At 44.1% G+C, this 27,500-nt stretch overlaps 1 protein-coding gene across 4 annotated transcripts in view; it reads left to right on the top strand.

The window, feature by feature from the left end:
- Positions 1 to 27,500, top strand: part of arhgap21a (Rho GTPase activating protein 21a) — a 134,610-nt gene that overhangs the window by 48,829 nt on the left and 58,281 nt on the right. For 3 of the 4 annotated variants that reach the window (XM_084049106.1, XM_084049107.1, XM_084049105.1), the window contains exons 1-3: positions 7,846 to 8,731; positions 18,124 to 18,321; positions 21,153 to 21,174. In XM_084049106.1, coding sequence (XP_083905232.1) covers positions 8,327 to 8,731; positions 18,124 to 18,321; positions 21,153 to 21,174 — 625 coding nt within the window. In that variant the 5' untranslated portion in view covers positions 7,846 to 8,326. Of the gene's footprint in view, positions 1 to 7,845; positions 8,732 to 18,123; positions 18,322 to 21,152; positions 21,175 to 27,500 lie in introns of those variants that run through there. The other variant, XM_084049108.1, reaches the window with a different exon arrangement.

The following is a 27,500-nucleotide window of genomic DNA, read 5'->3' as shown; positions in this document are numbered from 1 at the left end:
TGTCAAGGAACCCCAAATGTATTTGGCCGCGGACCCCCATCTGCAAGAGAAGATTTATGTAAAAAAAGAAAAAAATCAAAATGATTCCAAACATTTTCAATATTTTTCAAAAATAGCAGATGTACAAGCTTGTATCTATTCTTAATCTATTTTTGAATAAACAACGTATTAATGGATACAGTTGAAGTGATTGTGATGCTAAATTTACTACTTTTGCTGGGGACCCTCTGAAACCCATGACCCCCTCCCCAGTCGGTCGGTCAGAGAAGTCCCCTCTCCGACACCAGAAGATAGAATTTCACAGGTTTCCTTGGCTACGGTTTGTTAGTTTACTTTTTTTGCGGTGCTGGCCGGGCCCTGGCGCTGACATTATACTTTATTGTTGTTTTTCTAGGACTTGATAACACGTCTTGCAATTCACACCCCTGCTGCGGCCTCATAAAAAACGTCTTCAAAGCATTTCCCCAAGCCGGTGATAATAGCCTTGTGTCCGTTTATTTATTTTTTGTGCGCTTCAACATGGCCACCAAACAACCTGCTCTTACAACTTGGAGGCATGTCTGAAGTCACGTGAGAGCGCTTGCTAGCGTTCTGACTGAGACACCTGCATCGCCTGTGGCAATATTTTCTTAACCCATTAAGACCGGGAACGCATCCGTGTCATTTTAAGATTTCTTTGGCGTATTCAAAAATAGCAGATATACGAGCTTGTAGATCTGCTATTTTTGAAAAATCTTGAAAATGTGTGAAAATCTTTGAATATATATATCTTTTTAAAACAAACATTTGATCTCAAATCTTTGCTTCAGGGGATTCTACAAATGTCTTCTAAATTCAACAGTTTTTTTGAAAAAACGTATGTTTCTATATCAGTGGTTCTCAAACGTTTTCATGTGGACCCCCAATATTTTATGTAATTGGCCGTGGACCCCCATCTCAAAATATTTAGTTCCAGGGACTAAATATAAAATGACACAGATGTGTTCCCGGTCTTAAAGGGTTAATGTGTGTTTTGTGTGGCGATGAGGTAGGTTCATTCACCTTTTTATTGTTCGGGACTTGACAGCCCATTCAGACGGCAGATTCACTAAAAAACACTAAAGCATGGCTCCTCTCTGCTCACGGCGGGCCAAGGCTACGTTACCTGACGTGACCTGGAGATAACGCTCTGAAGTTTTGCATTCATTCCATTCAGACACTAAAAATGTGACCTAGTTTTCCCCCCCGACTATTAAAGCAAACGGAGCGTAGCGTCGGGCAGAAACCTTTTATCTCCATATTCTAACTTTTTGTGTTTTTTCGTAAATGAATGCCCTATAGTATACTACTACAGCGTCACACAAAAGTAGCAGATCATTTTGAGCAGTGGTAAAGTAACTAAATACATTTACTCAAGTATTGTACTTAAGTACGATCCTGAGGTACTTTTACTTTACTGGAGTATTAACAATTTTCAATACTTTTACTTTTACTCCACTACATCTCAGAGGCAAATATTGTACATTATTTACTCCACTACAATTATTTGAAAACGTTAGTCACTAGTTACTTTGCAATTATCAATTATTATATTATAAAACCTACATTAACCACTTTAGCCCTATTTTATACCTAGGCTATTTGAAAATAGCCGATCTACAAGCTCACAAATCGTTGTGAGCTTGTAGATCAGCTATTTTCAAACATTTTAGTACTTTTATTTTTGGTACTTTAAGTACATATTGATACCAATACGTTTGTACTTTTACTCAAGTAATTTTGAATTCCAGACTTTTACTTGTAACAGAGTACTTTTACATTGCAGTTTTGATACCTTTACTTAAGTAAAACATTTGAGTACTTTTTCCACCACTGCTCACATGTGCACAGTGCATAAACATACTGTATGCATACATGGCATGCACATACAGTCTCTCTCTCTCTCACCCACACGCACACGCGCACGCACACACACACACACACACACACACACACACACACACACACACACACACACACACACACTACATAGTGAAGTCACATGACTGCCCGTGGGGAGCACTCCGGTCCAATGGCCGACATTGTTGTGGTCTGGTGTGTTGCCACGACAACGGCATAATATTTCTGGGCACCAAGTCTAGATGTGTGTGTGTGTGTGTGTGTGTGTGTGTGTGTGTGTGTGTGTGTGTGTGTGTGTGTGTGTGTGTGTGTGTGTGTGTGTGTGTGTGTGTGTGTGTGTGTGTGTGTGTGTGTGTGTGTGTGTGTGTGTGTGTGTGTGTGTGTGTGTGTCTGTATGGCACCAAATACACTTCCTAGTCATCAGGAATGCTATTCAAGTTTCCACACTCCGCCCTGACATAACTTCTTATCATGTGGTTTAGATTTAAAGGAACGCAGAGACCTATACGTACTGTATGTAATGTTGTTTAGATCGGTCGTACTCAAAGTAGGGGTCCGGAGATACCAGGGGGTCCCCGAGCAAAATTAGTTTATATAGCGTCACAATCATTTTAACCACTTTAACCATATTTTATGCTTTGTCTATGAGCTGCCTTGTAGATCTGCTATTTTTGAAAAATCTTGAAAATCTGTGATAATCTTTGAATATATATATATATTGTTTTAAATAAAGCCAGCATTTTTAACTTAAATCTTTGCCTCTGGAGGTCCCTGGCACAAAATGTTTTTCAGATGGGGGTCTGCAGCCGAATCTAAGCAAAAGAAGAGACAATACAATAAAGAACAACAATAACAAAGAAAAACATAGTATAACAACAATAGTTAAGACAAAAGTTGATCTAATTGATATGTTTTTTGATATGCTTTGAAAGTCCTTTTTTAAATGAAATCAGATGTATCATTTTTTTCTAGTCTAGAGGGTTTAAGTGGTTAACCCATTAAGACCGAGAACGCATCTCTGTCATTTTAGATTTATTTTGGCTGTTCAAAAATAGCAGATATACAAGCTCACAGTGCTGTTGTTGTTTTTGAAAAATTGTGAAAAGTCTTTGAATATATATATTTTTAAAGCGATCATTTGTAACTCAAATCTTTGCTTCTGTAGGGGTCCCTGAACAAAACATTTTGAGATGGGGGGTCCGCACTATGAGCTTGTATATCTGCTATTTTTGAATGGCCCAAAAGTATAAAATAATGGTTATAGATCAAATCTAAAATGACACAGATGCGTTCCCGGTCTTAATGGATTAAAGATCAACGAGATACAGCAGCAACAAGCTAATGACTTTTGCCCACTGTGTCTCCAGCCTGTAGCCCAGTCAGTGGTACGGGCCAGTCCAGTCCTCACACACACACACACACACACACACACACACACACACACACACACACACACACACACACACACACACACACACACACACACACACACACAGCCACCTTGTCTGTGAGGCTTCACCAAAACCGTTTGACTTGCATAACATGAATGTCTGTCTGACATGGGGGGGGCTATTCCTGCCATGTTTTCCATACAGAATACACCACATGCTATATTTTGAGATGAGGGTAATGTGGTATAGGGAGATGCTCGTAATGGAATGTCCAAGAAAGAGTGGAACGTTCCACTAACGTTCCTTTATTTTGTTGTTTTTCATGGTTGCCCGTGCTGCCGCCGGTGGCCGTTCTCCCTACGAAAGTGTGGGGAAAAAAACGCGGAAGATTGATTTAGATTTTGTTTTTGTCCCAACAGTCCGGAAAAAGTATGGTTTTGGTTCGACACATATGACCTCACGTTTTGTATTTTGGATTCTCACGCAACAGTTTTGTGATGTATTTTGCTGCGCATAGATCCGTGGTTCTCAAAGGGGGTCCCGGGGTGGGGGGGGGGGGATTCCAAGGGGGTCCCCAGCAAAATGAGTTAATATAGCATCACACAATCTGTTAAGCACTTTATCCATTTATATGTTGGCTATACACGGATCCACGGAGCGCTGCCCTGTAGGTGGCGCCGCCATTTTTCTGCGGTGTCAGACTCCGTCAGCTGCTGCTACGGTTCTGTCCGTCTGTTGATGTTCTACTCTTTAGCTGCTTGGCTGTTGTTTTCTATACATCTTTGTAAAGTTAGTGTTAGTAAAAGTTAGTAAAAAGCAGGTAAAAGGGTAACGTGAGCAGTCAGTGACAGCAGCTGACTGACACCGCGCAGCAGCAGCTGACCGAGTCTGACACCGCAGCAATGGCTGCGCTCCGTGGATTCGTGTATTCAACAATAGCAGTGCTGCAAGCTTGTACACCTGCTATTTTTGAAAATGTCACTGGGGTCCCTAAGGCATTCCCAGGCCAGCGGATATAATATATAAATTATATTACCTCTACCACCAGGTCCTCGTTCTGTCCACCCTGGGGAAGCAACCAGAAGGCATCCTTACTAGAAGCCCCAAATGTCAACTGGCTCCTTTCTATGCAAAGGAGCAGTGGCTCTAGTTCTACGAGTCCCTCGCAGGATGACTGACCTTGTAACTTTAGGCCTAAGGGGAAAACCTATTTTGGCTGCTTTTATCCGCGATAAATGGTCGACATACAGCTCTCTTTTTGCAACCTACAGTACTCCTGCTGCTCCCATTCCCCGGCTGACCTTAAACGTTTATCAGCAAACGAGCTGACGAATGAAAATGCAAAAAAATAATCAATTAAGGGAATTTGGGCGAAAAAAAAGTGTTGAATTTTTAAATGGTTAATACTGTACGTAACTTGGGTCGTTGTTGGGGTAATGTCATAAGTGTGGAACTCGCTGACTATTGAAAAGGTAAAGACATTCTCCTGAAACATTAGATGGACGTCCTCTCTCCAACTTCAGCAACTTCAGCAATAGTCGTAGCTATAGTCCGGATGCAGAGTAAACTAAACAACACTCAGCAGAAAGACATGATCAAATATTTAATCAGGTTTTTTACAGCCAAAGAGCTTTTCACTAAAAGCCATCAGGACGGAGCATACCGTCTCTGTCTGGTGGAAACCTCATACGTCCGAAACTGATACTTTTCATGATTCAAATTCAAAAATAGCAAAAGTAGCAGATCGACAAGCTCAAAAGCGCCGCGTTTCGAGCATGCGGATCCGGATTTTCCGTGTTTGTTACTTTTTTGTTATATTTTTGTTACTTTAATTCGGTTAATTTGGTTCCAGAACACATATTGCACTAAATCCCCCCAAATAACGACCAACAACAACTTTCAATATTTTCTTTATAATATATATATATATATATATATATTATTATTTTTTTCAAGGGGTGCTGCAGCCCCCTCAGCACCCCTACTTTGCACAGCTATGTGCGGATCTGCTACTTTTTTGATGCTTTCGTGTGATGCTGTAGTACGATCAAGTAGATCCGTTAATTTACGAAAAAACACAAAAAGTCAGAACAGAGAGATAAGAGGTTTTTGCCCGACAGCGACGATACACTGCTTTGCACCCAGCTCTCTCTTTCGCTACTCTTTAAATAAAGACAGTTGCCAAGAGAAGCTTCTGTGGGGAACTTGTTTACCTTGAGCCGTTTTGGAGAAGGTGTCTCTGCCTGGCGTACGGCTGCTTCTCTTATGTAACACACAGCGGCAGATGGAGGGAGAGTGATTTAATCCATTTAGACCGGGAACACATCTGTGTATTTCTTTGGCTATTCAAAAATAGCAGATCGACAAGCTCATAGCGCGGCACCGACGGCCGCGCTACGAGCTTGTAGATCTGCTATTTCTGTTTTTTATCGTGCAAATGTGTGCAAATCTTTACAAATGTCTTCTAAATCCTAACAGTTTTCTGAAAAAACGTATGTTTCTATATCAGTGGTTCTCAGACTTTTTCATGTCAAGGACCCCCAAAATGATATGTATTTGGCCGCCGACCCCCATCAAAATATCTTGTTCCAGGGCCCCCCCAGAAGCAAAGATTTTATTTTAAAATGTTGTTTAAAAAAAATGTCTTCAAAGATTTGTAGCTTTACCAGCTTGTAGCGCTATGAGCTTGTAGATCTGCTACTTTTGAGTAGCCGAAGAAATCTGAAAATGACACATATGTGTTCGCGGTGTGAATGGGTTAAAAGGAAGGTTACAGGGTTCATGTGGACATGTTTTCAGGCGTGCTGCTTTGCACCGTTCGACCACAGTGACTTCCAGCATGGAGAGGAGCCTCTCCCTAAGCACACTGCACGGTGAATGCAAAGGTTATGGAGTTTATACGTAGCTGATATCTGTATGTCCAGATAAGACATTTAGAGGGGGGGTTCCATGGGGTCCCCAGCAATAGCAGTTAAAGGAGTAGTTCACTCAAAAAAAGACTTATTTTCTATCGATTACACACCCCATGAAGCATTGAGTTCATGGAGATTCTTTTGGTTTTATCGCATTCCTAAGCCAATAATTTGATAACCGGCGGTCCCTCCGGTAGGAGACACAAAGGAGACTCTTCCTACCGGAGGGACCGGAGGTTTACATAGTATCACAATCATTTGAACCACTTTATCCATGTATATGTTGGTTATTCAAATATAGCAGATCTACAAGCTTGTTTGTCTGAAAAAATATAAAAAATATAGATTTTTGGGGGGGGGGGGGGAATCTTCTCTTTTGGAAGTTTGGGGGTCAATTTGGGGGTCATTGACTTTGGGGGCATTGCTTGTATCGCTCAATGACACTCATGGACACGTAACCACTAGTCCATGTCATCAGGCGTGGAACCTGTGACCCTTTGGCTTCATAATATAGTCCTATTCAACCACTCTGGCCACTCTGCAGCCAATTTAGCCTTTAAATTGGGGGGTGGGGGGCGGGGGAGTTCCGGTCCGCAGCCAAATACATATCATTTTGAAGGTCCTTGACATGAAAAAGTTTGATAACCACTGCTCTATACACTTCAGAGAGCCCATATGGCGCCTTATCTGCGTCGCCCCACTTGACTTCTTCCACAGATTGTGAAAACAATGTGGGTTCCTCCCAGCTGCACGGGTCATGGCTGCTCTCTCTCTCTCTCTCTCCTGTCCGTGGCCTTCGTATCGTTGCTGTCGGGCAGAAACTTCTCCATATTTTTAACTTTTGGTGTTTTTTTCCCGTAAAATTAACGCCCTTCTATGCCATACTACAGTACAGTCTCACACAAAAGCATCAAAAGTAGCAGACCTGCAAGCTCGAACGCGCTCTTTGAGCTAGAAGATCTGCTATTACTGAATTTTAACCCTGAAAAGTAACAGTTTTTGACCCGACTTTTCCACCCGAGACGGTATGCTCCAGTGTTGCAGAGTTTGGAATGTATCTCGTGTGAGTGTGTCTGTGTCTGTTTATCTGTTTGTTCTAATAATTTATTGACTAAATGCTGACACGCGCTTGTGTGTGTGTGTGTGTGTGTGTGTGTGTGTGAGCGCGCACACACAAGCATGTGTATGTGTGTACTTTAGCGTTTTGTTCTTATGATTTATTTACTATTCTCTGCACGTGTGCGTATATGCGTGTGTGTGTGTGTGTGTGTGTGTGTGTGTGTGTGTGTGTGTGTGTGTGTGTGTGTGTGTGTGTGTGTGTGTGTGTGTGTGTGTGTGTGTGTGTGTGTGTGTGTGTGTTGGCTGGTGCACAACATCTAAAACTTTTAAAGCTGGAGAGAGAGGAAGAATTGAGGGAGAGAGAGAGATAGAGAGACAGAGAGACAGAGAGGAGACAGGAAGGGAAGAGAATTCACTTCTGGCCGCCCCAGCCAGATGTGTGTGTGTGTGTGTGTGTGTGTGTGTGTGTGTGTGTGTGTGTGTGTGTCAGTGAGTGCATGCTTGAGAGAGAGGGAGCTGTGTGTGTTGAGTGGGTGGGTGTGTGTTAGTCAGTGGGTCTGAGGCACTCTGCAGTGCAGTGCACTCAGCCCTGGGCTCCCCTCTGGTTGAGTGGAAACATCATGTGTCCGTGGGACGCCCAGAGGAACAGCCCTGTTCCTCCACTCTGAGGACGGACCAGAGAGAGAGAGAGAGTGCAGCAGAGAGGGAGAGGAACAGAACGCTAGGACTACTCCCAGAGTTACTGGGAGGAGGAGGAGCAGACGGAACGATCGGACCATCCAAGAAAACCCAAGAGGAACCGAAAGAAACCCAAAGTGTGGGAGAGAGCAGTTTGTGAAGAGCAAGGGGGCCGTGTCTGTCCAGGAATACAAGCTTGTTACGTTTTTGCTTTGTTTTGTTTCTAAATCCAAGTCATCCCAAGGTCTGAGGAAGAGCTTGGTTGCTTTGAAAACGTTACAAAGTCAAGTTGCATTTGGGAGCAGCAACACATGGTGTGCGGATCTTTTTATTCTCATACACTGTCTAAATCCAGTCTTAACATTTTAGTGTGACACGCCAGCCAACCCTTAGCCTCTTGGCTATGCCATGCTAGCCCAGAGGAACGGGCTGGCGGCACCGGCGGGCTGCACCTCCTCAGTGACGGATTCTCGCCACGACCTCCTCCTGGACGCCGAGGAGGAGGAGGATTTGGACGTGGAGGAGGAGGAGACGGACCACGCCGAGGTGGGATGCTGCTCCCCGACTCTCTCCTCCCTGTCCGGCGGCCCGTCCGGGGGCGGCGGGGGGGCTTGCCCCTGGGCCCGGCTGGCGGGCGTGGACGGCTGCCTGTCGGAACCCTACTGCCTGTGGTTCCAGCTGCTGGCCAGGGCTTACTGGGGAGAGGTGGAGCTGGGGCTCAGCGGTGGCGGCGGCGGGGGACCCAACCACCGCTCCTCTGTGTCCTGGGCCAGGCTCCGAGAAGCCTCCAGGAGGAACTGCGTGAGATCCAGGGTAAGGGAACGGGACGGAAGTACGGTACGCTGCCCAGGTGGTGCCTGCCTGTGTGTCCCAAGGGTTGACCCAGTGTGCAGTTTCCTTTTTTTGGGACGTTTTTTTTTAAACGTGAAGCTCCGGTTCTTATAGTAAAGATTCTGTGTTGCGTCTACTAAGTAGACCAGTGGTTCTCAAAGTGCGGTCCAGGGATTCTCAGGGTTCCTCGAGGGGGTTCTAAATCGACCCTTACAAGTCTGTAACTTTGACAGTATTAAGGGGGGTTTGAGATCCACTGTGCAAAGTAGACTGACAGTAGCACGTACAGCATGCCTCTCTCTTGTCCTATCAGCGGTGGGCACAGCTGTATAGGGTTACATAGGAAGGCGCTATGCAAAGAGGTGGAGAGAGATTAGCGGCTGGCTACACTTTGTTGTGTGTGTGTGTTGCCTCTGGAATGTTTTTTACGTGCGTCATTCGGCTCTCTGGCGAGCGGGGTAGTCCTGTTTCACTGACCGATATCTTTTTGTAACGCGAGCGTGTGTCTCTGTGTGTGTGTGTGTGTGTGTGTGTGTGGGTGTGTGCGTGTGCGTCAGGGTTTCAGGTTTCGTTTATTGTAGCTCCCCGCGGTGGTTTCTGACAGATGCTTATGCTGAACGCGTTCGCAAAGACAATTGTCTCTCTTCCACTATTTGTTGCTGATGTGGCTTGGCCACATTTTTCCAGTCGTGTCCCCCCACCCCCCACCCCCCCCCCCCACACCCCTCTGGAAAGACACAACCCCTTTTGATTTAGGCATATTTTTTACACTTTCTGTCCTCAACACTCACTGTAGAGTTATTTGGAATAAAGTCTGCCTTCATTGGGTTATGGACCGAAGGTGGGGTAGTAGGCATATTTTCCTTTCACAAAGTGAACGTGGGTGACTAATGCTGAAGAGGCGATGGTCCTGTGGTCTGCTGGAGAGAGGGAGAGGGACATCAATATGGCTGTGAGGGCAGAGAGGGTGATTCACAGCCTAAAACAACTCGGCAGAGCGACCGGTTCTGCACATGATGCCAGTCAAATCCTCCCAGACGCACGTAGGAAAACAAACAACACGAATGCATGCAAATACCCCCCCACCTTCCCACCCCCGTCCCCTCTCAGACTACGGTGCCATATATGCTGCACTGAGATCAAAACCTCAGAATGCCCTCAGTCTATTTCGTTGCTATCGGGCAGAAACCTCTTATCTCCATATTTTATCTTTTCGTATTTTTTTTTGTACATTAATGCCCTACTTCAGGGGTCTTCAACGTTTTCAGCCCAAGGACCCCCTAGCTGAGAGAGAGATGAAGCAGGGACCCCTATATTGTATAAAATTGTGTCTCAGATTCAACTTTTTTTGTCTACCTGGTCTGCTCTTTTTCCCCTCGACACACCTATACCTCTTTGCCAAAAATAGCCGATCTACAAGCTCACAACGCCTCGCAGCGCGAGGCGTTGTGAGCTTGTAGATCGGCTATTTTTGGCTAAAGTTCTCCTCAGAAAAGGGATGTAGGTTTCAAGTGGATAAGGTAAAAAAAAAAACATCACACAAAGATTTGGCGGGCCCCCTGTAGTAGCTCTGAGGACCCCCAAGGGATCCCGGACCCCTTGTTGAAGACCCCTGCCCTACTCGATCATACTACAGCGTCACACTAAAGCATCAGTAGCAGATCTACAAGCTTCGTGACGTGATTTGTATTTTTATGCACTGAACTTTAACTGTTTCAGACTCACAATTGAGGCACTGTTGGTATAAAGCTAAGCCAAGGTGTCTCACAGCCGCGTTACTAAGCAATGGCTGGCTTCTCTATATGCTTCTGCTCCCCCACCATTCATAATTCAAGACGTTATTTATAGAGAGGGGTGGAAAATGTGTGTGTGTGTGTACTGTACGTGTCCTCACTCCTCACATGCACAAAACATAGGGGCTTTGTGACATCCTAATGGCTGTGCTGCTGTTGCATAACTCGACTCTGCATGAATCTTTAAGTGTGGAATCAAAACAAATAACTGAGAAACCGAGCTGGATTTTAACATTCTCCTCTCCTCTCCTCTTCCCTCTCCTCGCCTCTCCTCTTTTCCCTCTCCTCCTCTCCTCTCCCCTTCCCTCTCCTCTCCCCTCCCCTCTCCTCCTCCTCTCCTCCAGTATAGTACTGTGTAGTGTTTCTAGCTCCCTGCCATGATGGGGGTAATGGTTATGTCACCAGGCATAAAGTCCACACCCAGCCCACTCCCCTGGGGTCTCACATCTGCTGCTCCAAGACAGACAGACAAGGAGGGGAGGGGATGGGATGAGAGGAGAGGAGATGGGTACATGACAGGAACAGGGAGGGCAAGGAGGAGAGAGCAAAGACAAAGCATTGGGGGGGGTTATAGAGGTAATAGATAGAGGGTTAGAAAGGGTATGGAGAGAGGGAGATGTGGAGTAGGCGTTAGGAAGGACAAGGACAGACAGACCGTTATGGTTGAGTCCTTAACATTTTTTTGTGCCAGGAACCCAGAAGAGAAGATGTGTTAAAAAAGAATAATAAAATAACCTAATAGTCTACTAAAAAAGTATATTTACATAAAAACAGAGGGGGGTAATTTATTTTGGCAAGCTAGAAGACTTGTCTAGGTCTAGTTGCAAATTGCAGACAGGTGCTCTTTTATTTTGAAGGAGGGTAGGGAGGGAGTCACACTTTTTGATGGCTGGTGGTACTGTAGGGCATTCCATATTTTGGTGGCATAATAGTAGAATTGATTCATCCCCATGTTTGTGCCGAATCTGGGGCGAATGAGAACTGGGGGACAGATGCCAGGCTTGATGTTTACTTGGTACTCTAGCCAGACATTTGGATACCGCCACTTTATCTGTTGGCAGAGATCTCTGAAAGTCTGGCTACGCGAGACTAGTCTTGATACCCTAGTTACAACTGTAGCACTTAATTGTTTTTCTTTGCACTCTACATACTTGACCCATTTACCCTGTTGTTTGTTGTCTGTGTGGTTTATGCAATTTAATCTGATCTTTCACTCTTGCAAGTCTCTCTGGATAAGAGTGTCTGCTAAAATGACTACATTATGCATTGAATGAGAATAGGAAGGGGGGCTAAACAAGAGATGGGAGAATAGTGGTGTAACAGTGCTTGGAAAAGAAGCAATGCCTTTGTTTTTGGAGGCATATATTCTGATGTATTACGCTGAAATACTGGCTTGTTTTTCTGTGAAGTTGCTTGTAAATATTGGTGGTTGCGTTTTCATGGGCTTGTTTCTAAAGTGTAGTTGCTTATTTGGGCTTCCTTCATAATGTTCTTTAAACCAGTAGTTCTCAATCATTTGTATGCCAAGGACCCCCCAAATTAATACGCATTTGGTGCCATGGACCCCCACATACAAGATTTGTGTAGTTGAAGTCTTTGAAAAATATTCAAAATGTTCCCCTTTTTTTCCAAGATTTGTTTTTGGGGTGGGGGGGGGGGGGAGTACGGAGTAGCCAATAGTGCTCATTTGGCCTAGTCGCTTCTTTTGGGCTCGTTTTCATAGGTCTTGTTGCTTATTTCTCTTGCAAAATCTGGCAACACTGGCGAGGACCTGTGTGTGGCAGGCCGCGGCGGTCTGGCCCGGAGTTGCCGGCTGCGGCCGTGTGCACGTTGTCTGCGGCGACCACTAACGCTAGTGCTGCGGCGCGACCACCACTCCACCGCTATTATGGATGATGGATGTGACACCGGTCTCGCTGCTCTAACAGCTGAGAACAGCATAGAGAGAGACAGACACACGGTGGTCCCACACACAGACAGATCCCACACACTAAAAATACTCAGTGTCACCATTTATCCATTTTGTTGCTGTCTGGCAGAAACCTCTTATCTCCTTATTATAACTTTTTGTGTTAAGTTTTTCTTTCTCGTAAATTAACACTCTACTTGATCATACTACAACGACACACAAAAGCATCAAAAGTAGCAGATCTGCAAGCGCGATGCATTCCGAGCAAGTAACAGTTTTGGACATATGTGAGGTTTCCACCTGACGGAGACGATTTGTAACTCTGTGTGTACAGAATGTAACCCGAGTTAACTTAACCCATTAAGACCTGAGGCGATTCTTAAAAATGTTTTCTAAATATCTGTTTCTCAAAAATAGATGTACAAGCTCATAGCGCGGCACTTGGTGCTGCGCTATGAGCTTGTATAGCTGCTATTTTTGAATAGCCAATGAAATCTAAAGTGACACAGATGCGTTCCAAGTCTTAATGGGTTAACAGTGAAGATTTTAGTGTGTACATGTGACTAAGGGACCCAGGGAGTACTTTGAGGTCTCTTGACGTTTATCTAGGATAACGTTAACAAGGGACGAGTCCGGGAAGCGTTGGATAGATCACCTTTGTTTGCTCTGTGATTCGTCCATCTGCACTTATTCCAGATGTGTGTGTGTGTGTGTGTGTGTGTGTGTGTCTGTGTTTGTGTGGTTATATTTTGTGTCACGCGCAGTGGTGGAAAAAAGTACTCAAATGTTTTACTTAAGTAAAAGCATCAGTACTGCATCTAAGCATCTTGTTACAAGTAAAAGTCCGGAATTCAAAATGTACTTGAGGGAAAGTATTGGTATCAAAATGTACCAAAAGTAGAAAGTACTCCATTATGCAGAATGTCCCATTTCACAAGTTTTCAAATGTATAAAATGTATAAAAATCTTTTGAAAATAGCAGATCTACAAGCTCACAATGCGTCGCATGGCGACGCATTGTGAGCTTGTAGATCGGCTATTTTCCAATGGCCAACATGTATATAGGGCTGAAGTGGTTAATTTATGTTTTGGCATAATAATCAAAATCTACAAAGTAACTAGTAACTAAAGTTGTCAAATAATTGTCGTGGAGTAAAAGTATAATATTTGCATCTGAGATGTAGTGGAGTAGAAGTAAAAGTACTCAAAATTTGAAATACTCCAGTAAAGTAAAAAATGCCTCAAAATTTAAGTACAGTACTTGAGTACATGTACCTACCCCATGTAGGTACTTTACACCACTGGTCACGCGTGCCGTGTATTCCTGTGGAAATATATGCTTGCTGTGTGCTGTGTGAATTCCCATGCTGTGTGAGCGCGCGTCAGTTCCCATGCTGTGTCTGTGCGGGTGTGGGTATTTCCCCCCTAACATTATCTTCAAGAAAACGGGGTCACAGCATGAAGCAGAGCAGAAGGGTGACTCACTGTATTGTCTGCATGGTTACCGTTGCCATCCGAGACCACACCAGCCAGCCTATATAAGGCACCAACGACCCTGTGCCTTATAAACAGCTTATAAAACAAGGACACTTAAACTGCGGCTGCCACGGTTGACTTGCAGCATGTGTTGTTGTGTTACGTGGATGTAAACAAAGGCCGATCGCCATACTTAGTTTGGTTGGATTCGCTTTTATCCTTGCGCAAGCCTTTGCGTTTCATATAGCTTGACACGGTCAATGCGTCATTGCTACGTCCCCCAAAATTCCTCAGGGGAGTGACACTAAAAGTTATCCGAGGGGGAAAAAGGGGTCAAGGACAACACACATGTACAACTCAAATCTGTCTAGAGCCTAGATGAAACAATACATCGACACACAGGGACACATGAACAGCACACAACGTACAAAACATTTCGGGAGCGTCTCTATGCCCCCCCCCCCCCCATCTATGCCCCCCCCCCCCCCCCCCCCCCCCCGGGTCCAGCCCTATGGGATGTATAGAATGCAAGAATGAAACCGCGTTTAAAATATTGCTTTGATGCTCATGTTAACCTTAGGAAATATTAAGTTATTAAGTTGTCTTTTAGTTATGTTTAGGTTGATAAAATGTTTTGTTATTGGACCACACATGGACAAAGATGTGTGGACAGTACGTGGGTAGACAGAGATAGGAGAGCACACACACACACACACACACACACACACACACACACACACACACACACACACACATACACACACACACACACACACACGAGAAGTACACAGACAGCAGTCTTCAGAACATCTTCATGGTGAGCATGAATCAGGTCTCTTAGAGAAGCTATAGAGTACCGGAATCCTGACATCACTCGCTCATCCCCTGGGTCACGCAAGTTTTTCTCTATGGAGAATAACATTGGGTCATCTTAGAATCGTCTCATATAAGAATTGTGGTCCAAAAATAAACAAACTGTCCCGGCTCTATTGTCAGGGAGGTGGCTCTGTATCGTTTATGATAGTCAGTCACTCATATTTGATACAGTCTGTTTCTGGCGAAAATGTAATAAATTTGGCGGTGGTAACATTATCGTTTTCTTGCCATCAGTTGATGCTTCATACTGTACCTACAGTATATGAGTCAAACCGCCGGGATCATTTGTTTATTTTTGGAACACAGTTCTTATATGCAGAGATATTAAACACGTCTATGGGAATTCAGGATGGGGGAGAAAAAAACGTGACCCAGGTAGGATGTGTAATTTACGCCAGACTTCGGTGCTCTAGGCCCGGACCTGGCCTAGAGGTCCGTGCTGCATGTCTCCCCATCTCTCTCCCCCTGTTTCCTGTCCATCTCTACTATGAAACTATAAATAAAGGCAGAAAAAGACCCCAAAATATATTTTTCAGTGCTCTATTTAGGCTTTAGTATTGTTTGTTACGGGACATAGTTACTGGTTGCATTCAGCTGGAGTGTATAATGGTCTTCCTCCAGTGACTTGTGGCTTACTGCTCGGTAGAGAGACAACGAGAGACCAGACCACACACTGCCTTTCTCCTCTGACACCCACTTGTATAATTGTTGTGATTGGGAGAGAGGGAATGGTTTGACATTCTCTTGACGTATGTTTGGAGGGTGACATGGGGAAAACAAGTCCAGGCCATGATCGATCTCCGACAACACCGTTTAGCCTCCTTGTTTACTAAAGGAGAATCCATCCATGATCCATCTCCGTAAGCCTCCGGCTGCTTGTTTGATGAGGAGAATCCATTTCCACTCATTTGCGGTGTGTTGTGGTGCATGTATACATGTGTAAGTGTAACATGCTCGCTATGTGTGTGTGTGTGTGTGTGTGTGTGTGTGTGTGTGTGTGTGTGTGTGTGTGTGTGTGTGTGTGTGTGTGTGTGTGTGTGTGTGTGTGTGTGTGTGTGTGTGTGTGCTTAAATGATGTATCAGAAGTAATTCAAGACCCTTGACTAGAGTACTATACACCTTGTTTTGGAAGCTGTGCAGAATAGGAGTACCTGAAGAGAAAATAAACAAGCGTTTCAATTGATATATCAATTATTAATGCAGCCCTTACTTAAAGGACGACTTTTAAAGGTCCCATTTTCAACCTATCTTTATATAACAGGTCCTCACTAATGCTTCTTATAGTATGGTACCATTTGTGTCTACTCACTCTGTGTCTCAGAGGAGGGTTGTGTACAGTTCAGAAACCTGAAAAAAAAACTTCCTAACGATGATGTCACAGGTAATCGGGTTTCTGAAGTGTCCACAGCCCTCCTATGAGACACAGACCGAGTCGAAAAAAAATCTACCATTTATCATGAGCATTAGTGAGGACCAATTATATGAACATATGTTGAAAATGGGTGAAGTCGTCCTTTAACACACAAAACGGCCTGACCCAGAATGACCTCCGGTTTAACTTCCTCCCCAGATTTCCCATTCACCGTCAAGGCCAGTGGCGTTGCTAGCTACACGGGACGGGACGTCCCGTGTAGCTAGCAGCGCCACTGCCCTTGACCGCAGAACGACACCCTGTTTTTTCAACAGCAACCTTAATGTTCCCTATAATGCGATAACATAAAGACCAACAACAGCAGTGGGTCGGAGAGGCGGGAGCTCTCCTATAGCCATACATATAGGCTGTTTCATCTTCTGAAGACAGACGGCTCTTTGTTTTGCTGCAAAAACTGCTTTGCTTTACTGCAGTTCTACCAGGGAGTGATGTGAGCAGAGGGGCTGTAATGTGATGTGACTATGAAGCTCTAATCTAAAGCTGTGAAACTCTAGGACTTTTTATTTTTTATCATCATGAAGTCATTCTCTGTTTGGCCCCACATGATTACTTTTCAGAATGGAGGGATGCATGCCATGTGACGCAATGTTTTTTGTGATGGTCTCCCACAGTTTCTTTTCAAATATCTCACTCCAAACTGTTGCTAAAGGACTCTCTCTCTCTCTCTCTCTCTTGATTTTTATTACATTCGAGTTATTTTCGAGTTATTTTCTGACAGCCCTACGTCTCTCCCCGACTTCTCTCTCATTTCTCTCTCTGGTCTTCCATTTTTCTACCTTCTCTCTCTGACTCTTTGTCTCTCTCTGTTTGTTTGTTTGTCTGTCTGTGACAGAGAAACACTTAGAATAAGAGTACTACCACAGTGTAAAAGTCAGAATACATCTATTCTTCTAGTACCACTCACTCAGATATTCAGCTGGGGTCCCACGAGGAATTCTAGCCCTGATTTGAAGTCTAGAACAACTGTAGCAAGGTCTGCAAAATTGAGCAACCACTGCAATAGTCTCAGCTGAAAGAGAACAATATGTTTTATACATGTCTGGCCTTTAGATTGTGTGCATTCATGGTACAGTAAGATGCTTTATGTACTGTTTATCATCACTGTCAGGCACAGGCACAAACCATGTACTGTACATGTATGTCTAAAAAGTGTTACTTTGTCAGGAAATTGAAAAAAGAACCTGCGTTCCAATGGTTCCTGTGTATTCTTTCACAGTCTCTTATCAATACATTTGGTTACATATTTATAAAACCCACAGACAGACTTTGTGTGACCTGATGGATCACACAATGGATACCCTGATGAAGGTCACCTGGACCGAAACATACTCGCAATAAAAACACTTTGACTCCAGCGCGGTCTGTAGTATGAAAGTGATGATACTAGCATGGACTCCCATTGTAAGAATGGAATGCGGAAGTGCTCTGTCTTATCTCAATGAGATAGTTCCAATGTTTGGAACTATAACCCATAGCAGCCCTGCTTTGCGGCAAGATCAAATTCTAACGGAACTCTCTCTCTCTGGGTCAACCCCCAGTTTAGGAACCACTGCTCTAGAGTCTAGACTGGTTCTCAAACCTTTTCATTTGAGGGTCTCCCCTTAACTCTGACAGTATACAAATGGAACCAAATGGACCCGTTAGGGTCCATTTGGTTCCATTTGTATACTGTCAGAGTTACAGACTTGTAAGGGTCAATTTAGAACCCCTAAAAGGAACCCAGAGAGTCACTAGAACCCACTTTGGGAACCACTGGTCTAGACAACAGTGGGTGATGTGCCATGTACACGCTGACTCTTATAGTCAAATTGTACGCAGGTCCGTACTGTATCTGATCCACAGACAGAACGACATTGACCTCTCTCTCTCTCTCTCTTCTCCTCACCAGGCCAATAAGCAGAAGGACGGGCGCGACCAGAGCGACACTTCGGCCGCGCCGTCCCCCGGCGGCGGGGAGGGGGAGGAGCCTTTCTCCTGGCCGGGGCCCAAGACGCTCCGCCTGCGTCGCACCTCCCAGGGCTTCGGCTTCACGCTGCGCCACTTCATCGTCTACCCGCCCGAGTCGGCCGTGCACTCCTCCCTCAAGGTAATGATAGTAATATAACATTTTAGTACTTTTACTTTTGGTACTTTAAGTACATTTTGATACCAATACTTTTGTACTTTTACTCAAGTACATTTTTTATTCTGGACTTTCACTTGTAACAGAGTACTTCTACATTGCAGTATTGATACTTTTACTTTAAGTAAAACATTTTTGCTGCAACACAATAACATCCACCAAACAAGTTATTTTATTGACTCATAACATTGTGTCTTTACGACGTCTTTTCTGTGCTTGGGTGGCACAGTGGTAAAGTGCCTGGCACTGCCTGCCCACCACCATCACGGAGGTTGTGGGTTTGAATCCAGTTGCATACGCGTTGTGAGCTTGTAGATGGGCTATTTTCAGAAGTATAGAACGACTTGCCTTAGTTCTGCTGGATGTCTTTTCTACCAGTCCCTCCCTAACATTTTAGTCTAGTTTTTATTTGTTTTAAGAAATTGTCAGCGTGTTTAGTTTTTATTTAATTTTAGTCTGTGAAAAAAAGGTAGTCGACGAAAATGTGTCATCATACTGTAGTTTTAGTCGACGAAATGTACACTGTGACTCCATGACTCCATACGCACGTATGTAAAGTAATTTCGTGTCACATTGGGAGGCTTGAATTGTTGCACCTGGGATTGCAAGTTGTCAATTTTCATTACATCAGCAGCACTTTGCCCTGTGGGTGAATCCTGATGTTACAGCATTCTATGTGTCTCTGTAATGGCCTCGCACTGCGGGGAGAGTTCACTACCTCTGCATTACTGCCTGCTTTCCTATAATGGGAAAATGCCATGATGGTTTCAAGACAAAATCTGCCGCAGGGCCCTGCTGTCTTTGAGTGTGTGCGTGTGTGTGCGCGTGTGTATTACTATACTCGTGAGGACCAGATGTCCCCACAAGTATAGTAGAATTTGAGAAACAGACCATTTTCCTGGTTCTCTAAAGAGAAATGGTTGTTTTATGGTTAAAAAAAAAGTTTTTAGAGATACATTTACATTTTAGGAAAAGATTCAGGTTAGGTTTAGGATTTGACGTTTAGAAGTTAGGTTTAGGGATTGGAGATGGAGTTTATTTTATACTTGATTGCGTGCTTGTGTCGTGCACTGAAAAATAGCCGATCTGCAAGCTCACAACGCATCGCAGCGCGACGAGTTGTGAGCTTGTAGATCTGCTATTTTTCTGCTTTATAGACTTACATGTTGTTAAAATGTTGACGTCCTCACAAGTATGGTAATACACACCTGTGTGTGTGTGTGTGTGTGTGTGTGTGTGTGTGACAGTGATAATTCAGGATAAGTTGTGTTTATTTAGTTGTGAAGTGTGTTTTGACAACCTCTTCAGCGCACTAGGCGAGGGCTGATTTCATACCAAGGGCTCTTCTTTCTTATAGCTGTTGGCGGCAGTTCTGACAGTTTGGATGTGAAACTAAAAGGCACTGTTGTCTCGACGTTTCAGACGTTTCAGACGTTTCGTGCAACCAGAACGACTCGAAACGTTTTCTTCCCCCGAAAAGGTCTTCTTCCCTGGGTATTGGCTGGGCCAATTTTATCTTCCTGGGTATTGGGTGGGTGTGCCTATTTCATCTTCCTGGGTATTGGGTGGGCCTATTTTATCTGTACACACCAATGACTTAAAATCAATCTGGTGACCAGTACTGTATCTGTCTCAGTGTTCATTTTGACAGCAAATTTAGACTTTGTCTTTTGAGTAAAATTCCTTTTAGTCATATTTTAGTCATTTGAAATGTTTTAGTTTTAGTCTAGTTTTAGTTGACTAAATATCATAAGATTTCAGTCGACTAACTATCATAAGATACTGTAGATAGAGATGCATTTTGGCAGGCCTTGATGGCGTCGTAATGCCTGATTTATGCTTGAAAATAGCCGATCTACAAGCTCACAACGTGTCTGCGTAAATAGGGGATAAAACGATTGTGACGCTGTATTAACAAATTTAGATGGGGACCCCCTCAAGGACCCCTGGGGGTCCCCGGACCCCACTTTGACAACCACTGCTATAAGACTATAACTCAGCACTTCTCGGAAATATTGATTAAAGCCTTAAATACTCAGCCAGTACAAATTAACTTTCATAACGGTAATAATCCATTATGTAACCTAGTCGTGACTTGGAAGAGAATAAAAGCACGCCTCATCCTCATGTGTGTGCACATTCACCAAATTGCTATCATAATTGCTTTTTTTTTAGGGGGGTGGAATCTGGGATTGAGGGCGGAAGGGAGGGCTTGAGTTGTTGAGTAATCGCGGAGCCACATTTTGAGCAGGGTGGGGGTGGGATGGGTTGGGGGGGTAAGGTGGAGGTCAGACAAGCCTTAGGAAAATCCTCAGGGAAACGGGGACGTCTTAAAGGATACACAGAGAGCATATGTGTGGCGTTGAAGCGTTACGGATTAGAGCGCAGGCCCGTGGATTTGAACCTTTTGGTTCTCCTGGGGGAAATGAAGGATTTAAGCATGAAGGGGAAAAAGAGAGAGAGAGGAGAGAACAGTCACTGTGGTGGGGCAGTGTGTGTTTTTGTCTTTTTGGTGCCCTGACGCTCCAGACGTCCTTCCTTTTTTTTTGCCTCTGGTCCTCCTGTGTCCTTTTTGTCACATTTGTTCCAATTAGTGGTGTTTAATGACAAGCGAGTGCTCCTCTTCACCTCCTCTGTGGGGACCTGGGATGTCCCCCTCCGTCACTGTCGGGACCCTAGCTCGCTCCACTCCGTCTTCGTTATGGATGGACACTGACATAATATCAGATGTAAATAATGGGGAGGAAAAAAGGGAATCTGACATTTTCCCCTTTTCTTTCTGTTTTCTCTCACAGGATGAAGACAATGGCAGTCGAGGTAAGTGGGAAGAGTTGTTTTCTTTGCTCATGTCTGAATGGGTGGTATGTGTTGTGTTTACCCACTTAAACCTTGGTGTTCCATCTTTGGACATGTCATTAGACATTTCCTTTTCTTTTTTTCCTCGAAGCGGCTGATCGACAAGCTCAAAGCATCGCAATGTGACACGTGAGCTTGTAGATCAGCAGTTTTTGAGATACATTTTAGAAATGTTTTGCATTTAAGAGGTTAAGTACTGTAGCTTGATTAAGTCTATACTAGCAGTTCTGGCTGGGATTTATACGTCTCGGGTGGAAACCTCATAGGTCCAAAACTGTTACTTTTCAGGATTCAAATTCAAAAATATCAAAAGTAGCAGATCTGCAAGCTCAAAACGCGTTTCTTCGCTTGCCGCGTTTCAAGCTTGTACATCTGCTACTTCTGATGCTTTTGTGTGACGCTGTAGTATGATCAAGTAGGAGGTTAATTTATGAAAAAAGTTAAAATCTGGAGATAAGAGGTTTCTGCCCGACACAAACGAAAAGACAGACAGTCCCCTGAATTACCGTCATCCTTCTTTATTCAACCCTCCCATCAATCCCTGTGTCACCTCTAACGTCACCACAATAGGCAGTCGGAATTAGGATGAATTAGGCCTATTATATTCCATTGTGTCCTCACTCCACAAAAAACTAGATGCTCTGGTGAGCGCTAAGACTTACGTGGGCCAAAAATGGCTTTGATGCCCAGATTTTCATCACCGAGTGTGGCCGGTCTCAAGGCGGAAAGGTGTTCTAGACCAGTGGTTCTCAACCTGTATGGGTCGGGAACCCCAGGGGGGTCCCCACATGATTTTGTTGGGTCCTAGATGACAGTGAATGGACAATTTTAAGGAATTTTAAGACCCTTATAATGCCTAAAAAAAAGAAAGAAAGATAAGACCATTACTTCATCAAAAGTAATCAACAAACTGTGCTAGTTTGGTCAAACATTGGCCACATTGTCACATAATATAATAAAGAAGAAACAATCTACAAGCTACAAGCTCTACAAGCCGATCTACAAGCTCAGGCGAGGCGTTGTGAGCTTGTAGATCTACTATTTTCACAATATTTATCTGTGGAACCTACCGGTAGTCAAACTAAATGTAATGCCTCAACTCCGACATTCCAAGTGCTTGTCAGGGTGGGGAGAGTCACCAGTTCAAATATGATTATTTTGGGGGGTCAAGGCCTGAAAAGGTTGAGAACCACTGTTCTAGACATAATAGAAATAGAGAAATATATTGACCGGTATTTCTTTCACTGACTAACCATCAAAACATCATCTGCGGTCTATAGGACTCGGCCCCAGAAATGTGTCATTTGGTCTGGCTCTAGTTAGAAAGTCTCGTAAAACCACCATGTGTCCAGTGAAAAACGTCCGACGAGTCCCGCGTCATTCAGTGTCAATAAACAGTCTACCCGCTCACTCATTGTACGTCACTCTGGATTAAATTAAATGAAATACTCATGTACTACTTCATAAATATTTGTGCCAGTACACAGCTATATATTGTCATTGGTAGCCTCGTCTCTGTTAGGTGGAAACCTCATAATATGAATTTGAATCCTGAAAAGTAACCGTTTTGGACATAATATTATGTCCAAAACTGTTACATTTCAGGATTCAAATTCAAAAATAGCAAACGCTGCAGATCCACAAGCTCAAAACGCGCCGCTTCGCACCGTGTTTCGAGCTTGTGGATCTGCTGCTTTTGACACTTTTGTGTGCCGCTGTAGTATGTTCAAGTTCATTTACGAAAACACACAAAAGGTTAAAATACGGAGGTTTTCTGCCCGACAGTAAACGCTCTACAAAAAGTGCCGTTTTGCACCAGGGCAGGGAAAGGAATTCACTGCAGTAAGATAAAACGGGATGCTGTGGATCAGGTTGTGTTTCCCTGCAGCGTTTAGCAGCCAGTCAGCTAATCGGGCAGGCAGTGCGATCCTCCACAGTGATCTACATACAGCAGTGGTTTTCAACCCTTTTCATTTCAAGGTCCATTATTTATTCGGCATTTGAGCCACGGATTCACCATTTGATGAGATTTAGCCTCTCAGACCCAAGACTTAGAATATTTAGTTGTCGTTTGATAAGATTTTGTCCGCAATTCCACCATGCTGTATTGATGTTGGTACCAATAGGAGAGGCAAACAGGCAAACGTTGATCAAAATAACAATTATTCTACGTTCTCTAATTGTGTAGACTTCTTCTAAATTAAGTAATGCAGATGTTTAACAATAATTTAACTCTCGAGAGCGGGTCCATTTGGTTTCATTTTACGCTCTCAAGAGTTAAAGATCTACCTAATAAGGGTCCATTTGGTTACCAACTCTCCATCATTTAGCTGGGGACCACCTGGAACCCCCTCAAGGACCACCGGTGGTCCCCAGACCACTGGTTGAGAACCACTGATGATACAGTACAGAGCCGTGAATCTTTCATTCTGCGACAGACAGTGGCAAAGAGGCTGTGGGCGCTGTGAGCCTGGCAAAGACCTCGGAGTCCCTCCCTCGAATCTCCATTCCTCTCACGTCCGCAGCCAGGCCAGCAGCACTGCATGGCAGTCAGCAGGGGAGAGGGAACTACTGTTTAGCCTCCATCTGCAGCTCCCTGTGAAGAAAGTCTGCAGTCAGTCTCTGTAACCGCATCACACATATAGAGAGTACTATGCACATGCGTCACTTTTCCACTGGGACAAGCCCCCCCTCATCTAGACTTGAGTGGCAAAACATTGAACAGCATGGTGCGTTGGGAGTTTGGAAGTGCTCGTTGGAAATCACTCAACGGTCCTGCGTACCGCCTGTTTCTAAATTGCACATAATTACAGGAGGCAGCAGGACGTTGCGTTATAGAAAACAAGCGCCTCCTAACTCTGACACTTATAATAAAAATAATCACCTGCATGGAATTTACAGAAAGTAGCTCATAACATGTCTACGGTGGATTTTTATGAAACCAAAACTTTGCAGATAGAAAAAGGATAATCCAAGCATTCCGTACAGCTGCCATGTTGGTGAGTTTAACGGTGTTTAGTACAATCAGATAGGACTTTTCTGTTGTTTTTTGCCACTCAGTAGGCGTTCCCACATAACTTCCGGGTACGATGATGTACGCGCATAGCCTCTATACTGTATGTGTCTGTTTTGTTACCAATCTGGGAACCCATCTGCAAAAAAAAAGAAAAAGAAAACAATAGGTGGTGGGGGCACCACCCGCGAACGCGTGTAGAGACCGGATGTCGGCCCGTTCACTCGCCTTCAGCCCTCCTCTTCCTGTGGTGCGACTTCGTTTTTATTCCTACTAACAACAAACTCTACACGTTGTAACGGTATAGTTGCGGACAGATTCAGCTGCGGAGCTCTGAATCTGTCTTGAGAGATTAGTACATAAGTAGCTGCTCGTACTGTATGTCCTGTCAAGGAAAACCCCATCTGAAAATGTCTTGTGTCAGTTTCATTCTTCCCTGCAAGTCCATCACACAGATATGAATCTTTTTGTTTATGTTACATTTGTCACTGTGGAGTATATAGTGTCGATGTGTACAGTGCACTGAACCCCACAGTGCAGCTCATAACCATCCAGACAGCACTATATCAAAATCTTGGCACACTTGTAGCACCAAACACTACCATTTCTGCTTCCTCAGCTGAACTGTCATAAACATTGATTAGCGTGACGCAGCGGTAACACGACACCTGCACCGTCTCTATAATTCTATTGATTTGGCCGTTAGAGCTCCTATAGTATACTGTACTATCATCACCTTTTTATTTGTCACACCAGAATAGAGGTCAAATGATCTACAGTTGTTGAAGTCAGTGTCCTAGAATCAACGGGGGGGGGGGGGGGGGGGGGGGGGGGGCTGACTGGTCCTGCTGTGTGACTCAGATGATAGTTATGTGAGCAGACAAAAAAAGAGGATAAATGATGAACCTTGAAGTACTGAAGGGAGGAGGGGGGGGTCAGTCAACGGGAAACTGGAGCGGTGCTAGATTCCTGTAAGCCCCCCCCATCGTACCCAAGTGTCCCTGACCATCACCACCCCCTCACACGCTCGCACACACACACACACACACACACACACACACACACACACACACACACACACACACACACACACACTGCAACTAGCCTTACAATTTCACCCCTCCCACACACACTGTTCATCATCACAGGACCTGAAACATAACACACACGTGCGTGCCTCTTCTTGTGAATAGTAGGTGGTTGAATAATAGGTGAATAATAATAACCCCCTGCCTCGAACAGGCTCTGACTGGACCTATTTACGACCTGCCATAAATCCCAGTACCTCTCATATCTCTGTCCTGCATGCTGACAGGTGCTGTAGGACACCTATACGTCTCAGAAATGTGATAACTTTCCCTGCAGGTGCACAGCTTAAAGTAACACTTGCACACACACACAAAAAAAAGGTTTCAGTGAAGGTCTGTGACTCAAGTTTCAAGTGTCACTGATAAAGCCCCATTGTACTTACTGTAACGGTAGTTGCGCTGCGGTTGTTACACATTGAAAGTAGGCGATCTACAAGCACACAACCCACCACAGCACGATGCGTTATGAGCTTGTAGATCGCCTATTTTCCGGTGCGCTGTACCGGCACGCAACTAAGTATAAATCACGCTATAGTCTCCTGTATGAGAGTCGGTTTCAGTTTCCAAGTGCTTCCTGCTATTGTAGTGAAGTCTTCACTGTTTTATAATGGGATAGAGTGAATTCTGGGTCATTTTATGCAATCGTTTTTTTCATTTATTTTTTGTAAGTAATTGAAAAAACATGGCCCCCTCACGCATTAGAAGGACAATATCAGTCACCAGAACCAAGGACGTGTGTTTTCGATAATAAATCTACCATGGTTATGTTTTGAAGTTTGAAGTTACAATGGGTTTGTATATAGGAAGTGTCAGATAAAATGAATATCAAATATCTAAATACTGAACCAAGCAACTTAAAAAGTTTCTGGGGTGCTCGCAAAAGCCTGAGTAGACCCCAAGCATTTTTTTAAAGTGAAATGTCCCTTTAAAGTGAAATGTACAATGGCACTCCACTCCAGACTCTCTGCGCTCCCTGTGATCTTGAGGCCCTGTGTAGAGCACCTCTATAACCCTGACAATGCAATGCCTGTACACGGAGGCATTGCATTATGAGGTTATGGAGTGAGCGTTCCTTTAACCTGAAGTTTGCTGCTTCAATGCATGGCCCACCCTCAAAGTCCCTCAACAGGATCAGAGAACCAGTTCACACATTGTGTTGCCGCTCAGCCTTGAAAGGGCAAAATGTAGAATGAACAGAGAGGTTGGAACTAAGGAAGGCCTTTTAGAATAAGAAATCTTTACTGTATATCCAGAAAACTCACAGGTTTGTAGCAGCCGCCAAAGAGTGCACGACGAACACTCACTTTCTGACCGACTTCCTATCCGGTCTGGTCCCAGGGGGGCCCCCAGCCAAATTTGTTTACGATGGCGTCACAATCATTTTAACCACCGTATACGTTGGCTATTAAAAGATAGCAGATATACAAGCTCACAGCTCGTCACTATGAGCTTGTAGATCTGCTATTTTTTGTAATGATTTGAATATATAAATGTTTTTAAAACGAACACTTATAACTCAAATCTTTGCTTCCGGTGGTCCCTGGCAAAACCTTTTCAGATGGTGGGTCCGCAGCCAAATACATATCATTTATGGGGTCCTTGACATGAAAAAGCTTGAGGTTGAGCTTGTGTAACTAGTCTCGTCTTGTAAGCGGTGTCACAGGCAAGACATTACCTGCTCTGTGATGGTTAAGTTGTTGTTTAGAAGAGCCAAACATGTCAGATGATCACACTGACGGTAGCCTGGCCTCGCGTTAGAGATGTTTTCCTCTAACATTATTTATTATTTATTTGGCATTTGAGCCACGGACCACCGTTTGATGAGATTTAGCCTCTCAGACCCAAGACTTTGAATATTTTGTTGTCGTTGGATGAGATTTTGTCCACAATTCCATGCTGTATTGATGTGGTACCATAGGAGAGATAACAGGCAAGTGTGGATCAAAATAACAATTCTTTAATTAAGTAATGCAGATGTTTAACAATAATTTAACTCTTGAGAGCGTAACATGAAACCAAATGGACCCAAATGGACGCTCTCAAGAGTTAAAGATCTACCTAATAAGGGTCCATTTAGCATCCATCTTTATCATTTAGCTGGGGACCACCTGGAACCCCTTCAAGGACCACTGGTGGTCCCCGGACCACTGGTTGAGAATCACTGCTCTAACTAAATATATCGCATA

This window comes from Gymnoscopelus microlampas (genome assembly GCF_963454915.1).
Source record: "Gymnoscopelus microlampas genome assembly, chromosome: 22".
In the NCBI taxonomy this organism is placed as follows: domain Eukaryota; kingdom Metazoa; phylum Chordata; class Actinopteri; order Myctophiformes; family Myctophidae; genus Gymnoscopelus; species Gymnoscopelus microlampas.
This window is presented reverse-complemented; position numbering and strand designations above follow the sequence as displayed.